This window comes from Macrotis lagotis, chromosome 8 (assembly GCF_037893015.1).
Source record: "Macrotis lagotis isolate mMagLag1 chromosome 8, bilby.v1.9.chrom.fasta, whole genome shotgun sequence".
Lineage (NCBI taxonomy): Eukaryota > Metazoa > Chordata > Mammalia > Peramelemorphia > Peramelidae > Macrotis > Macrotis lagotis.
In genome coordinates, this window is record NC_133665.1 from 28,402,170 (window position 1) to 28,419,540 (window position 17,371).

The 17,371-nt window shown below is 34.0% G+C and overlaps 1 protein-coding gene across 8 annotated transcripts in view; it reads left to right on the forward strand.

Moving 5' to 3' along the window:
- The window catches only part of AGTPBP1 (ATP/GTP binding carboxypeptidase 1), a 235,238-nt gene that overhangs the window by 46,918 nt on the left and 170,949 nt on the right, over positions 1–17,371 (forward strand). For 7 of the 8 annotated variants that reach the window (XM_074196612.1, XM_074196615.1, XM_074196616.1 and 4 more), the window contains exons 4-6: positions 8,071–8,138; positions 13,623–13,686; positions 15,550–15,696. In XM_074196612.1, coding sequence (XP_074052713.1) covers positions 8,071–8,138; positions 13,623–13,686; positions 15,550–15,696 — 279 coding nt within the window. Of the gene's footprint in view, positions 1–7,730; positions 7,960–8,070; positions 8,139–13,622; positions 13,687–15,549; positions 15,697–17,371 lie in introns of those variants that run through there. The other variant, XM_074196614.1, reaches the window with a different exon arrangement.

Sequence of the window (17,371 nt, forward strand, 5' to 3'; positions counted from 1 at the left end):
AGAAACAGGTCCAAATCAGTTAAGTGATTTGTCCAAGGTTACTCAGCTAGTTAGTGCAGTGCTGGGACTAAAATCCAGGTGTCCTGATTCCTACTTCAATGTTTTTTATATTATACTATGCTAGAGTCCTGTGATTTTAAAGAATTTATAGGCTCATAGGTGTTGAGTTGGAAGATATCTTTGAGGCTGTCTAATACAACCTTATTATTTTGCAGAGGAAAACACTGGGACCGAGATAATTTGTGTCACACAGTGAGTTGCAGAGTTAGGATTCAAACCTAGGTCTCTGCTTCCAAATTCACTCACTCTTTCCACTGTACCATACTTTCTCCTTCCAACCACCCTGACAACAAGGAACTAATTTATATATAAGAAATTTTATCTTCAAGCTCTTGAAATTATATTTTTCTGTGATTCATACCCCTTCTTACCTGAACTTGAAATTTCCTTTCTTCTGATATACTAAATTCCTGTAATTTGGCTTTGTTTCTCATAGATGGTGGAGACATGTCTCCAATTGTTTATTATATAGCTTTGCACCATATCTTTTTGTTTACTCATCAGGATTAGTTTTAAAGGAAAAAGGTAGAATTGAGTCTCTACTATTGAAAAATGAATACAATGGGCTAGACCTTAATATATCAGGAAGGAAATTCCAAGAAACTTTAGATACTTTATTTTGTTTTATTATTTTTTTCGTCAAGGCAAATGGGGTTAAGTGGCCAGCTAGGTAATTATTAGGTGTTTGAGGTCGGATTTGAACTCAGGTACTGACTCCAGGGCTGGTGCTCTATCCACCGCACCACCTAGCCACCCCAACTTTAGACACTTTAAAAGCACCTACAGTAGAAATTGTTCATATATATTGTAGGGTATTGTGTAATTTTCTTTAATTGCTCAGACCTTGGGTAGATTCTTTTTTACTGGTTTGTGGAAGCTGTGCGAACAGGGGAGAGGATTACACAGATATATCAGAAATCAGAGTTCAGAATGCAAAATGAACAGTTAAGAGTTTACTTTTACTGAGATAGCCTGAAAATTCTGTAAAAATAACCCATTAGGTGTTTTATATCTAACTAGTTCCCTTGCTGTCTAAAGATAGGAAGTTATTATTTAAAACTTCCAGAATAGCTAGGCAGCAATATTTTATGACAGTATGCCCTCTTAATGCATTTTATTTTGTTGCAGGAAGTGATTTGTAGTAAATTTGAAGAATGGTTTGTAGTAAACTTAAAGAATGGTTAGTCTCTGCCAGAAAGACTGTTTAACTCTGGCTTTATATTAGATTAAAGATTATTTTCATTAGAGATATTGAAGATATTTTCATTTAGTATTTAAACTACCATTATTCAGTTCCTTTTGAAAATTATAAATGTGAGTTATTATTTACTGCTTTAAGGTTGAAAAGAATTTTATATACTTGTATATATTCCTATACTTAAAATCTAATTTGATCCTCTCAACCCTTTCATTTTCCCCATTTTGCATATGATGAAACCTTTTCAGTAACGTCAAATGACTTGCCAAGTGTCACATAGTTTATGTCTGAGACAGCTTTTAATCCCAGATTTTCCTGATGTCCAGTACAGAACTATTTACTAAAAGTGTTTTCTCTTATTGGGAATATATAGCATGTTTTCTTATTGGAAATATATAGGGGCCGCTAGGTGGTACGGTGGATAAAGCACCGGCCCTGGAGTCAGGAGTACCTGGGTTCAAATCCGGTCTCAGACACTTAATAATTACCTAGCTGTGTGGCCTTGGGCAAGCCACTTAACCCCGTTTGCCTTGCCAAAAAAAAAAAAACCCCAAAAAAGAAATATATAGCATGTTTTCTTGTAGGTTTACTAATTTAGTTAATACTAAAATTAATGATATTTGTACTTATTTTATAGGTTATCTAAATATATTTCATAGACATTTGTAAGTTGGCAGCAGAGATTTATAGTTCGGTAGAATTCTAAACTGTTTATGGGAAACTTTTTTTTTTTTGCAGTGAGAAAAATTTTTTTTCCAAGGCTATTTGTTTATGGATGATGTAATCTTCGATAAATCATGCAAAACAGCATTATCACTGATCAATAGTCATTTCTTTTTTTCCTTAAAGATTCTTTTGAGGTTTACAATTTTCCCCCTAATCCTACTTCACTCCCCCCACTCCCCACAGAAGGCAGTCTGTTAGTCTTTACATTGTTTCCATGGTATACATTGATCCAAATTGAATGTGATGAGAAAGAAATCATATCCTTAAGGAAGAAACATAAAGTATACGAGATAGCAAGATCAGAAATTAAGATAGTTTTTTTTCTAAATTAAAGTTAATAGTCCTTGGTCTTTGTTCAAACTCCACGGTTCTTTCTCTGGATACAGATGGTATTCTCCATTGCAGGCAGCCCCAAATTGTCCCTGTTCGTTGCACTGATGGAATGAGCAAGTCCATCAAGGTTGATCATCAACCCCATGTTGCTGTTAGGGTGTACAATGTTTTTCTGGTTCTGCTCATCTCACTCAGCATCAGTTCATGCAAATCCCTCCAGGCTTCTCTGAATTCCCATCCCTCCTGGTTTCTAATAGAACAATATTGTTCCATGACATACATATACCACAGTTTGTTAAGCCATTCCCCAACTGAAGGACATTTACTTGATTTCCAATTCTTTGCCACCACAAACAGGACTGCTATGAATCAATAGTCATTTTTTTAGCTAAGATACATATATATGTGTTGTGTAAGACAAAAATACCCCTTTAAATAACTTCTCCTTGTTTCTTAACATTGCTAGTAGATTATAAGCCTGACTCCTAACCGACGGTGTAAAGTTAAAGACATTTGTCTTCAACATTTTCACCTACCTATTTTGAAATCCTTTTTTATTTCTCAGTATTGACCTTTATTCTCATTTTCTTCTCTTTTATCTTGATAGTTCTTTTATAAGTCAGAGGCTATCCAATGACATTTTGGAGATCTTGCTTCGCTGGCTCATTTTCTCTACTTAGGTGGGACCTGGCAGTGTCAACATTTAGAACTCCTCTATGGATTGCTTCCTTTTTGCTTAATAAACACCAAGTATCTGTAAGGTTTCTATTTAGAAGTATTTTTATGGTAGAAAGGACAAGAAAGGATATGCTTATAAGATCAGAGAGAATCGAGAGGCCATCCTATCCTGGAGAATTGTGAAGTCTGTGAAGTCTCCATGCTTTGCAGTACTATTCTGGGGTTTGTTTCTCTATATTGGTACTCCCTTCCAAAGCTCCTGTGTATTGCATTGCTTTTTTCTGACTAACATTTCCAGTATTAGTTGTGATTCCTTTTTTGTTCTGTGATATACTAGACCAGGAGTAAGAGTTGTCTTAATTCTTGCTTCCTACCACCACTTGGAGAATTTCACCTTTCCTTCATTAAGCCTCACTCTGCCTCTATCACTCAGAAGATTATTGTTTCTTTGATTTATTAGCTTCTTGTTCACTGTCCCTTCTTTCTTAAGAAGCTCATTATCTGCCTTATTGCCAGTCCAACCCATGACTCCTTTCTTGATAACAACTCGGTGTGTGTGTGCCAGAAAAGAGAATGAAGAACGGATTTAGGAAGTGTATATGCCTGTGTGTGTATATGCCTGTATGTGCACATGTGTGAATGTGTGTGTTTGCATGTATGCATGTTTTTCATTGATAATTATATATACATGCATGTATGAATGCACACATCACACATACATCGTGTGTGTGTGGTGACATTTTGAATTAACATATATATGTATATGCATAAACATGGCAATATACCCCTTGCAAAATATTGCAACTTTCTCTGCAAAAATTGAGCCCATCTATCATGAGCACTCTCATAACTCCTAATTTATTTAAGTTATATCTATATAGCTCTCTAAATCTCTCTCTAGATATCTTAGATGGATGGATGAATGTAACTCTCTAGTTCATCAACTCTTATAATTCTGTTTTAGGTACCTGTACAGTGATCATATTTTTAGATGGTACAGTCATTTATAATCATGCCATTTCTGTTATCTTGAACTCTGAAATTTCCCCTCTCTGATCATATTCATCTGTCTTTCTATATTTCTTTTTCTTATTCTGCCTAAATCTGTTCTTCATTCTCTTTCCTGGCAGATTATCCTTAAAATCATTAGTATATACCTTACTTTTCTCACCCTCTTTCGAGTTTCTGTTTACTGACACACTTCCTATCCATGTTAGTTCCTCTGTATTGATCCTGTAGTTAACTAGTTCATCTATAGAGATATAATATATATTTTTTTCCTTTAAGTGACTTGCCCAGCGTCACACAGCTAGATATTTATTTAAGTGTCTGAGACCAGATTTGGACTCAGGTCATCCTGATTCCAGGGCTGGTCCACTGTGCCACCTAGCTGCCCCTCATTTCTTATATTGATCTTGCTTTCTTATCCTCTTCTCCAACTAACAGTTATATCCTGCTAAATTCCAATTAATCACCTGCCACCAACCCAAAATCCTTGTTCTTCAGTTAATTTCCATCTTGCTAGAGGATGTCATACCTCCATGCCAGTTAAAAATTTGTTTTTTTACTTTAACTTGTCCCTCACTTTATTATGGTGATCATTTTATTCTTTTGCATTGACCAGGCCCCTTAAATTTAACTGCTGCAAATATTCTGAAGTAAGCAATGAATAATGTACTAGATGTGGAATCAGGAGGACTTGAGAATAAGAAATATGATTGTTTGAGATACTCTTTTGCTATGTGACACTGGGCAAATCATATAACCCCTTTGTGCCTTACTTTCCTCATTTGTAAAATGGGGGCAATAATAGCACTTGATTCACAGGGTTGTTGTGAAGATCACATTAGTTAACATATATACATAGATAAAGCACTTTGCAGACTTTAAAGAGCTTTATAAATGAGAGCTGTTTTTTAGCAGGCAGTTAGGTGGGTCAGTGGAAGAGTCAGAAAGTCCTGAGTTCAAATTCATCTTCATATACTGTTTGTTTTGTCTTTCATTTTTGAAGAAAACCATGACAATCAGGGAGGTGATGCCATGACAAGCACATGAATTGGATTTGAATGAGGGGGCTGGGCTAAGTCACCAGTCTTACTTTCTCTTTTATAGCCATCTGGGTCCAGTAGCCAGATATGAATCAAGACAACTGGAGATGGCCCTGGATGTGAGGCAATCAGGGTTAAGTGACTTGCCCAAGGTCACATAGCTAGTAAAATTCAAGTGTCTGAGACTGCATTTGAATTCCTAAAATCCTGACTCCAAGGTCACTACTCTATCAATTTGTAGCACTGCACAAGTAATTTAGCATGTTTCTGCCTATTTTCCCATGTATAAATTAGAGATAACAAATAGTACTTATCTCTTAGGGTCATTATGGGGATCAAATGAGTTAATTTTTGGTAAAGAATCTTGCAAACCTTAAAATACTTGATAATTGCTTTTTTATTTTTTATTTTTTTTTTTGGTAAGGCAAATAGGGTTAAGTGGCTTGCCCAAGGCCATACAGCTAGGTTATTAATTACTAAGTGTCTGAGACCAGATTTGAATCCAGGTACTCCTGACTCCAGGGCCTGTGCTTTGTCCACTACACCACCTAGCCTCCCCTTATAATTGCTTTTTATAGTAATTCTGCTCAAATCTTCTATTCTGTATTCATCATCCTTCTTCCAGCAGATAATGTTGCTTCCTATTTTTTTTTGCAATAATTGAGTTTGTCTGTAAAGAATGCCCTCATATCCCCTGCTGTCTTCAAATCTATCTGTATTTTCATTCATTCCCCTCATTGCTTCTGTCTACAGAAATGACTTTTCTTTTTTTTCTACTTCTGATCCCTCTACTTATACTCTTCATACTATCTTTTCCTTTCTTCTCCAGGAACTGGTCCCATTCTTTACTTTTTATTTCTTTGATCTTCTGGTTTCTTTACTACACCTACAAACCTGCTCAGGTCTACCTCATTCTTAAAAAAAAACCCAAACTACTTAACCCTACAGTCTTCTTTGGCAATTACTACTATCTCTGTTTTTCGTTTTACTGCTAAACTACAAAAATTGTCTATACTTGCAGCTTCCGTTTCATCACCACTCACTCAAACACCAAGGAGAAAGAGCAGGTGCAGTCAATATTTTGTCAAACTTAAAAACCCTGATACAATTTTAATGTAGTCTTTTTTGAAACATTTGAATATAGAACAACAGAGTTATTAAGGATTGTGTTAATTGAAAGGTGAATTAAGAACAGTGAATCAAAGTATAGTTTACACAGGTGAGCAAAATCATGTCATTGCTTGACTTTTGAGAATTATGAAATGTTGATTTTGTAATTAGATTTATTAATATAGTATCCTTTCTAAACAAAATGATCTTTACTTCCTATGTTAGATGTTTAATTTAATGTTTAAATTATTAACATAAGACATTTTAGATATTTATATTTCATATGAGAATGAATTTTTCTCCCAAAATCTGTATCATATATGCCTATAATGTGGAAATTAAAACTTTTCAAATGTATCAATAACTGTGAAAAAAGGGTATAATTTTTTCTTTATATTATAGTTTAGAATTGAACTTTTTTTGTATAATTCTATTCATGAATATCATTTAATTTTTTCCTTAAACTTAATTTTAAATATAGTTTACTTATTTACTTGAAATTTGCTTAATATGGATACAGTTGACCTCTCTGGAGGACATTTATTGAACAATGTCACCTAATTGCAGTCTCTCTAAGAACCAATTTATTGAGTAAAAATAGCCTAGATGTATCACATGTTCAAAATACAGGGTCTTTATTCACCATAAAGTTCTTAAAAGTCCGTATTTAATACCTGTTAAATACTTTAAGTATATTGAAGTGAAAGAAAGCTGAATGTCTCCTTTCCTAGGTCACAGAAGAGTGTTAGGTCTCATGTGATAATAATAAGAAGGGATAATTGATAATATTGTGAACTTCAGAAACAAAAACTCAAAACAGTCTATGCATGTTTTTGTTTTATGTATGTCTGTGCAGGTATAGATGTATAGGTAATTTTGAAATGAAAGCAAACTTTTGTATCTCATGAAAAGTACAGTGTGATATTTGATGCTTAGAGGGAAGACCAAAAAAGTCAGTTAATTGTTTAAGTAATTGTGTGTGTGTGTGTGTGTGTGTGTGTGTGTGTGTGTGTGTGTGTGCATAATACTCTGTTTATGAAGATAAGCAGTTAATTTCTGTCTACAATAGTTAAAATAAAATGTTAAAAAGAGTTTATCAAAAAATTTACTTCTGGAATGATTTATAGCTTATTATACTGGATAAATTCAGTGATAATACCATTTAATTCAGCTCCTGTTTAAGAAGCAAATATACTCTTCTAAATTTTGGCCCTCTTTTTTTGATACTTTCCTATCAAAATTGTTACCACCAACTTTGTTTATTTTTCTGTACTTTTGCACTTCTCTTCTAAGCTTTTCTCACCAAATGAGGAAAAATTAGGGAGAGGTCCAGCTGAACCTGTAAATAGTATAGAAAAAGTTGCTTCTTCTTGGATGCTGGGAGAAAACTTCTAGGTTTTTCTCATTTCTCATCATTGCAGAAGCAGCTCCTTTCCATTATTTTTATGAGATCCCCAGTGATATACTATTTAAGATTTTCAAATAATGTTTTAAAATCACACTTTAAAGAGAATATTAAATTTTCCTCCCTGCCATTTTTGATGAGAACATTTTCCATTTGTAGACCTGGAAAATTTGTGGGAGGCCTGGTGTCCTATTTTTACTGATTCCTATTCCTAGCCTTTGGCATTGCCTTTGAATTATTGGACTGGAGAACAGGGACCTACTTGGGCCATGTCGGCCATGTCAGGAGCAGTGTGAAATGAGGGGAATACTTCATTCACTGAAATATGGAAATCCATCATACTATACCCTGGAGAGTAGGGTCATCTATACCAGAGGCAGGATCACTCAAGAAGCAATTTGGTAGGTGTCTTAGGTCTATGGATGATAACTTTATCCACTATAGTTAAAAGATAGTACAAATGTTTTTCTTTTTTTAAGTTATAAAAAAAGATACTATGTTCTGCCTTTCAGAGAAAATCAGGAAAGAAATGACAGCCAAAGGTTCTACAGGAATGGATGTTCTACTCTCAACGTTAGAGGTAAATAACCAAGGCTTAATAACACTGTTATGATTTTACATGAGAAATGCTAAGTAGCATAAAGAATATAGACATTGATTCTTTTTCTCCTTTAACCTCAATAACATTTTAAATTATTCCTTTTGGTCAATGATTTTGATTTAGAGGTATATTTAAAAAAATTAAACTTTGTTATTTTTAAGTATTATTCTTATTCTTATTACTGTTATTATATAGCTAAATGATTTAAAACAAAGTTTAAATTCATTATAATTCTAACTTGTAGGAAATGAAACTACTAGAAGTAAATTTAGCATATAAAAATAATGAATATTAAAATGTTATTGTTATGTTGTAAAGTGGTAATATATAGGTAGTAACTTGAATTTAAAAGGATTACAACTCAAGTACTTAAATATTTAAGAATACTTCATTAATGAGGTACTGTCTTAATTGACACAGATCTTTGTGAATTGCTATGACCAGAAAAAAAAATTGACAAATAGTGATGATCCTCCTAGACCTTAGTAAGACTTTGGTGCTTTTCAAAGAGCTGCACTCGGCAGTCCTTTTTATTTCTTTTTAATTATTGCATTCTCCACAGCTACTATTCCAAACCTTTTCTGCCTCAAGCTTCCCATATTGTCATCTCCTTCCATTCTCTTAGCTGAGTATCTTGCTTTATACATTACTGAGAAAATGTAGAGTTTTTTTGCCATGATGTGCCATTTATTCCTTACTAATATTTTACAACACCTTGATGTCATCCTCCAATTTTTCTTCCTTTTCTCTGGTCTTTGATGAAAAGGTAATCTTTTTGCCTTAACAGAGTCAATCCCTCTACTTGTATCTTTGATTTCATTCTCTTCTCTGGCAGATTACCCTTAAAATCATTAATATGCACCTTATCTTTCTCTCCCTCTTGCCAGTTTCTGTTTATTGACACACTTCCTACTGTCTTAAAGCATGTACAAGTTTCTTCCTTCTTTAACAAACCCTTATCCTATTTTATTCCTTTCTTTCAAAGACAAACCTTTAGGAAAAACTGTCAAAACTAATTGTGTCTACTGCCTCTGCACTCACTCATGTCTTAACCAATATAATCTGCCTTCAAATCTCATCTCTCATCTCCAAATTGCCAATGATGTCTTTTACAAAATTATATTTAATTTTTTTTTAATCAGCAAAAATCATTCTTTCTTGCCTACTCAACTCCTTTCTGTTAGTTGAGAATGAATATTTCAGCATTAGCATGTTAGAATTATGGTTGATCATTGCACTTATCAGACATCCTAATTCTTTCCAACTTGTTTGCCTTTTCTATTGTCATTGTATAAATTGTTCTGGTCATGTTGACTTTACATTTATATAGTCTTCCTAGGTTTCTGAAACCATCTCTTTGACCATTTCTTTTTTTTATTAAAGATATTATTTGAGTTTTAAAATTTTCCCCCCAATCTTACTTTCCCCACCCCATGGAAAGCAATCTGTCAGTCTTTACTTTGTTTCCATGTTGTACATTGATCCAAATTGAGTGTGATGAGAGAGAAATCATATCCTTAAGGAAGAGACAAGTCTAAGAGATAACAAGGTTAGACAATAAGATACCTGTTTTTTTTCTAAATTAAAGGGAATAGTCTTTGAACTTTGTTCAAACTCCATGGCTCTTTATCTAGATACAGATGGCACTCTCCTTTGCAGACAGCCCAAAATTGTTCCCGATTGTTGCACTGATGGAATGAGTGAGTTCATCAAGGTTGATCATCGTCCCCATGTTGCTGTTAGGATGTACAATGTTTTTCTGGTTCTGCTCATTTTACTCCACATCAGTTCATGCAAATCCTTCCAGGCTTACCTGAAATCCCATCCTTCCTGGTTTCTAATAGAACAATAGTGTTCCATGACATACATATACCACAGTTTGCTAAGTCATTCTCCAGTTGAAGGACATTTACTTGATTTCCAATTCTTTGCCACCACAAACAGGGCTGCTATAAATATTTTTGTACAAATGATGTTTTTACCCCTTTTCTTCATCTCTTCAGGGTATAGACCCAGTATGGTATTGCTGGATCAAAGGGTATGCACATTTTTATTGCCCTTTAGGCATAATTCCAAATTTCTCTCCAGAAAGGTTGGATGAGTTCACAGCTCCACCAACAATGTATTAGTGTCCCAGATTTCCCATATCCCTTCCAACACTGGTCATTGTCCTTTCTGGTCATATGGCCTGTCTTGAGAGGTGTGAGGTGGTACCTCAGAGAAGCTTTAATTTGCATTTCTCTAATAATTAGTGATGTAGAGCAATGTTTCATATGATTATGGATTGCTTTAATTTCCTCATCTGTAATTTTCCTTTGCATATGCTTTGACTATTTGTCAATTGGGGAATGGCTTGTCCTTTTAAAAATTTAACTCAGTTGTCTGTATAGTTCAGAAATGAGTCCTTTTTCAGAAATACTAGTTGTAAAAAATGTTTCCCAATTTACTACATTTCTTTTGATCTTGGGTACAGTGGTTTTGTTTGTGCAAAAACTTTTCAATTTAATGTAGTCACAATTGTCTGGTTTATTTTTAATGATGTCCTCCATTACTTCCTTGGTCATACACTGCTTCCTTTTCCATAGATCTGACAAATAAACTATTCCTTGATCTCCTAGTTTGCTTATAATACTGTTTTTATGTCTAAATCTTGTATCCATTTTGATCTTATCTTGGTATATGGTATGAGGAGTTGGTATAATCCAAGTTTCTGCCATACTATATGCATCTTGATTATTTGAGAAAATTTATCCTAATTTTTCTTTCTGCCACTTCCCCCACCACCACTCTCCTAGGTATTCCTCTTCCCTTTTCTTTTAATTTTTCTTTTAAGATCATCAAGATATAATTACTTCTAGACTTACTAATTAGACTCCTTTAGATGAGTCCTATTGATGATAGAATTCAGAGGGAATTTGTGTTGATACACATATTTAGATATCAGAATGTGAATAGTTTATCCTTGTTTAATCATTTATCATTGTATTTTCATGTTACCATTATATGTTTCTCTTGATTTCTTGGTTTAAACTTCAGAGGAGTTTTTTTTTTTTAGGTTTTTGCACGGCAAATGGGGTTAAGTAGCTTGCCCAAGGCCACACAGCTAGGTAATTATTAAATGTCTGAGACCGGATTTGAACCTAGGTACTCCTGACTCCAGGGCTGATGCTTTATCCACTGTGCCACCTAGCTGCCCTTTTCAGAGGAGTTTTTGATGTTTTCACTTCAAATTTTTGGAAGTACTTTCTCTCTCCTTCATTAAAAGTCCATTCCCCCTCTCCCCCCAATGATTATACTTAAAATTTCCAGATAGATTATTATTGACTATAAACCTATATCTTTTACCTTCTGTAATGTCATATTATAAGCTCTCTGTTCCTTTATAGTTATGGATTCTAAATCACAAGAAAAATAATCATAGTCACTGATTTTGACTCCTCATTTCTTGAATTCATTCTTTCTGATGGCTTTCAGTATTTTTCTTTCTAGCTATAGATTTCAGCAATAATGTTTCTGAGAGTTTTATTTTTGTGAAACTATTAACACTTAGCCTTCTGGCTTCACAGATCTATGCAATTTTCTTGAGATTTCTTGAAATATATCTAGGCTCTTGTTTTGATCACAGTATTCATATTGTTTAATGATTCTTAAGCTTTTTCTCCTCAATCTATTTTCCAGGTCAGTCCCTATTTCTGTAACTTCCTCTCCCCTCTTTTGGCCTCTTAGCTTTATAGCTTCCTTTTGAGGTTGACTTAAATGACTTGTGTGGGACTGTTCTTAATCTTTTAACTTTGAATATGATCCTCTTCTCCCATGTATTTATTTTGTTTATATACTTATTCTAAAGTTCCTTGACGGCAAGGACTGTTTCATTTATATCTTTATATTGGCCATCCCTTGGTGTGTGGAAGGTTGCTCAATAAATGCTTATTGATTGGTGGAATAAAATAGCCCGTTGTTAGACTTGTGCTTGGAAAAGCTTTTTCCTTTGCTAAGTAAGATCTGCCAGAGCTACACTGAGAACTCACAGTCACCTTCATATTCCTTAATCATAAGTCATACAACTAATACTTTTGTGGAGGTGATAGTATCATAAATCATAGATCTAGAATAGGAGGATACTACAGAGGCTATCTAGTGTAATCCCCTCATTTTATAGATGAGGAACCTGAGGCCTAGGACTGTTTTGTCCAATATTGTATTGATTAGAGAAATTAACTATATGTATTTGTAGACTAACTTCAGTGTCATATGTATAAACATATAGATATGAGAATGTGTTGGAAGTTGAAGGTATATATAAGAATCTTTCTTAACGCCATTAAAATCTCACATTCCTTTTCTCTTCCCCTGTTAAAAGGAAAATGGAAATTCCTTCAAAATTCAAAATTTTTTTCAGAAACAGGCAAATATAAAAGTTTTTGTAAATAAAAATTTATTGAGAACAGTAGATTTTAATATATATTTTTTCCATAACATTTATGCAGAAATTTATAAATCAAGTGGTATAGTTTTCAGTCGATACATTTTAGGGAAGTTATGTTTTATACAAACATGTATATCTTAAGATATTCTTGAGAGTAATCAATCTTTTCTTTTGGCCCTGGGGAAGGGAAGATGAATGTATTATTTATTCTTTGAAAATACTGAATTATAATATTTAGTGCAGAGGTTGTTTGTGTATTTCATGAATCCCCACTGACAGTCTGATGACACTGATAGACCCCTTCTTGGAGTCTTGGAATAATAATTTTATATGAATAAAGGACATAAAATTGCAAAGGAAACCAGTTATACTGAAATAAAGTTTTCCTTCTAAGTGAAGAAATTTATCAATTCCTCTTCTTTTCCTGTTTCATTATTGAACAAAAGCCTCTTTCTCCCAATTCTAGTTATTGTTTAGCAAAATATCTATATGTTTTTGTAGTTTGTCTTTTGAACTTAGCTAGTTTCATCCATAAACTTCCTTCAAAGGCCTTTCTTTATGTCTTTGTCCTGAGTACATATGCATAAGAAAAGTTTTAAAAATGTCTTATAATAAGGGTATATAATGAGAACCCTACTCTATTGAAAAAAAATAAAGAAAAATTTATACCACCCCTAATATAAATTCATTTCCTTATGATCCTATTAACTTACATTTATGTGACCTTTATGGACTTTGGAGTGCTCCCTCATATTTCTCTGAAGTATGTTAGTGTAAGTATTACTATCCCTATTTTAAAGATGAGGAAATAGACTCTCTTAGAGATTTAGTAACTCAAACAAGACACTTGCAATTGTAAATTTAAGGATGAAAGATTCTAGAGGGAAAAGAACAAGGACTGTAGTAGGAATTGAGAATATTAAAAACCTGAAGGTATTTGATCTTAGGTACCCACAAAATTTAAGGTAAATCCCAAAAAACAGAGTTAGTAACTATTTACAGTAATTTTAATACTAGAATTAAAATATTTATTTCAGAACACGAAAGATCTTCAGACAACACTTAATATCTTAAACATTCTTGTTGAATTGGTGTCAGTTGGTAAGTTCCTTTGGTCTTATTGCTATGTGTAAAGAATTGTGAATCACATAGATTTATAATGATCATAATTTCTGAGCCAAAAATGATCATAGTCTGATAAACAATATTTTCACTTAGTCCTTTTAAAGTATGCTTTATATTCTTGTACGTGGTTAATATTCTTGAGATCAAAGCATCTCTGAAAAACTCTTTTTTAAAGATTTTTATTTACTTTGAGTTTTACAATTTTTACCCTAATCTTATTCCTTCCCCTCCAGCCCAACAGAAGGCAATTTCCCAGTCTTTACATTGATCCAAATTGAATGTGATGAGAGAGAAATCATATCCTTAAGAAAGAAACAAAGTATAAGAGATAGCAAGACCAGACAATAAGATATCAGTTTTTTTCCTAAATTAAAGGTAATAGTCCTTGGTCTTTGTTCAAACTCCACAGTTCTTTCTCTGGATACAGATGGTATTCTCCATTGCAGACAGCCCTAAATTGTCCTGGATTGTTGCACTGATGGAATGAGCAAGTACATCAAGGTTGATCATCACCCCCATGTTGCTGTTAGGCTGTACAGGGTTTTTCTGGTTCTGCTCAGCATCAGTTCATGCAAATCCCTTCAGGCTTCCCTAAATTCCCATCCTTCCTTGTTTCTAATAGAGCACTGGTGTTCCTTGACATACATATACCACAATTTGCTATACCATTTCCCAATTGAAGGACATTTACTTGATTTCCAGTTCTTTGCCATTACAAACAGGGCTGCTATGAATATTTTTGTACAAGTGATGTTTTTACCCTTTTTCATCATCTCTTCAGGGTATAGACCCAGTAGTGGTATCTGGATCAAAGGTTATGCACATTGTTGTTGCTCTTTGGCTGTAGTTCCAAATTGCTCTCCAGAAAGGTTGGATGAGTTCACAGTTCCACCAACAATGTTATAGTGTCCCAGATTTCCCACAACCCTTCCCACAATGATCTTTATCCTTTCTGGTCATATTGGCCAGTCTGAGAGGTGTGAGGTGGTATCTCAGAGAAGCTTTAATTTGCATTTCTCTAATAAGTAATGATTTAGAGAAATTTTTCATATGACTGTGGATTGCTTTCATCTCATCTGTAAATTGCCTTTGTATATCCTTTGACCATTTGTCAATTGAGGAATGGCTTCTGAAACACTCTTAATATATGAATGTCATGCATGGTATACAATCCTATTATTATCTTGTTGTAATATCTCAAAAATATTTTAGAATTACATGAGGGTGACATTTGAATTCATCTGAAGACTATATGGCATTTTGAAGGCCTATTGTCAAATATCCAACCTTACTTCCTATCCCTTTGTGCATCACATTAAGTTGTGGGGCATCAATTTAAAATATGAGTGGTTCAAAATGGATTTGTAGGAATCGATGGAAAAGACACTGTAACTACTTTATTTTCTATTTTTACCATAAATATCAGCATTGTCCCATTTTTCTGAGGACAGGCATTGACAGTTCTTTTTTTGATTATTTAGGGAAGACCATAGAGTTATAATCTCAGAAATCACCCTTAACTTTACAGATGAAGCATTTGAGAGCCAGAGAAGTTGAATGAGTTGACCAAGGTTATAGAGATCAAAAATAGCTGAACCAGGATTAGAATCAAACTTTGTGATTTTTAAGTTCATTATTCTTTTTATTGTCCCATGAAGCACCTCTCCTAGGTGTGCTTATTTTGTTAGTTGTTCATAATTTTTCTGTGTTGATTTTCCCCTAACAATGAATTGAAGTCTCCAGTGTTTTAACTTCCCATAATTTGTATGATGCTATAACCAAAATTTCTTTGTGCTGAATGTGGTATTGAAGATTGTGTATGTTTATTTAAATTCAAAGGTGGTAGTAGGAGAGCAAGTGCTTTAGTCTCCAAAGGTGGTACACAGATATTGTTGCAGTTACTTTTGAATGCCAGCAAAGAATCTCCACCACATGAAGACTTAATGATTCAAGTTCACACTCTTCTTGCAAGAACTGGACCAAAAGGTAACCATTTAAATTAAATAATTTTTATAACTGGATGATTAAGTCTGGGACTGCTGAATTTAAACTTTGAATGTTGATGTTTTAGCTCTTTGTAGTAGAGCAGGCTTCTTGAGGTCTCTGTTTCTAAGTCATTATTACACTGCTGATAATTCTGATTTCTTGGAGAGTTGTTAAGAAGATAGAGGAGACATTGGTGGGTAAAAACAAATAGAAACTATTTTCATTCTTCCCTCTTCAAAAGCATGAACTCTGTGATATTTATGTTGGGGAAATATGGAGACATGAGTTCATTTGAAAATAGGTAGGAGAATTCTGCAAATATTTAACTCAGAACTATGGTGTTCAAGGTGCTGAGGAGATACTAGTGAAAAATAACATCATCTGTGACCTTAATGAGTTTACATTTTAACTTGAAGGAAACACATGTTCTGTAATCGAGTATGATACAAAGTAGAATGTGGTAGTAGGAAAAAAAGGGAGAACCAAAATGCTCTGAAAAAAATTAAAGGAGGAAAAAGATCACTTTAAACTGATACAGAATGAAAAAAGGCTTTAAAGTTTTAAAAGGTAGCTTCTGAACTAGGGGCTTTGAAGACAGACATTTTGACAGAGCTTGAAAAAGTTTTAAGAATGAAGTAAATAGGGGCGGCTAGGTGGCCTAGTGGATAAAGCACCCCCCTTGGAGTCAGGAGTACCTGGGTTCAAATCCGGTCTCAGACACTTAATAATTACCTAGCCGTGTGGCCTTGGGCAAGCCACTTAACCCCATTTGCCTTGCCAAAAACCCTAAAAAAAAAGAATGAAGTAAATAAACTTATTATTTTTTCCATTAATAAATATTTTTAGTGACTATTAGAACTATGTCTCCACACACAAAAAATGTAGAATAGCTTTCATTATTTCTCCTTCAGTCATGGTCACAGAACAAGGAGAAAGAATCACCTGGTTTTTAGACCTCTATAAACTTGTTTACTTTAAATTTGAGATCCTTGTCAAACAACCATTTATTTTCATTTATTTATTTAAGGTTTTTTTTTTTTTTTTTTTTTTTTTTTTGCAAGGCAATGGGGTTAAGTGGCTTGCCCAAGGCCACACGGCTAGGTAATTATTAAGTGTCTGAGGTCGGATTTGAACCCAGGTACTCCTGACTCCAGGGCCAGTGCTCTATCCACCTAGCTCTATCTGCCACCTAGCCACCCCACCAACAACCATTTAAAGGAACTGAATCATATCAATATTAAACCAGAAATCAGAAAGAGATTGTAGTAAAATGGAAAGATGGTTCATAACCTATTCTTAAAATGGTAAATAAAAAAATAGGTGGAATTAGTTTTATCATGTATCCAAAGGCAACAAATTGTATATGAGGCATTTGGCTCTTTTTTTTGTGCTGATGTTCTTTTGATAGGTATTTGCAAAAAGACCTCTATGAAAGTAATTGAATCTGGGGCGGCTAGGTGGCGCAGTGAATAGAGCACCGGCCCTGGAGTCAGGAGTACCTGGGTTCAAATGTGAGCTCAGACACTTAATAATTACCTAGCCGTGTGGCCTTGGGCAAGCCACTTAACCCCATTCATTGCCTTGAAAAATATAAAAAAATAAAAAAAAGAAAGTAATTGAACCTTATGTATCAATATCTGGTTTCAAGGATTAGTAGAGAAATTCTGTGTGGAAG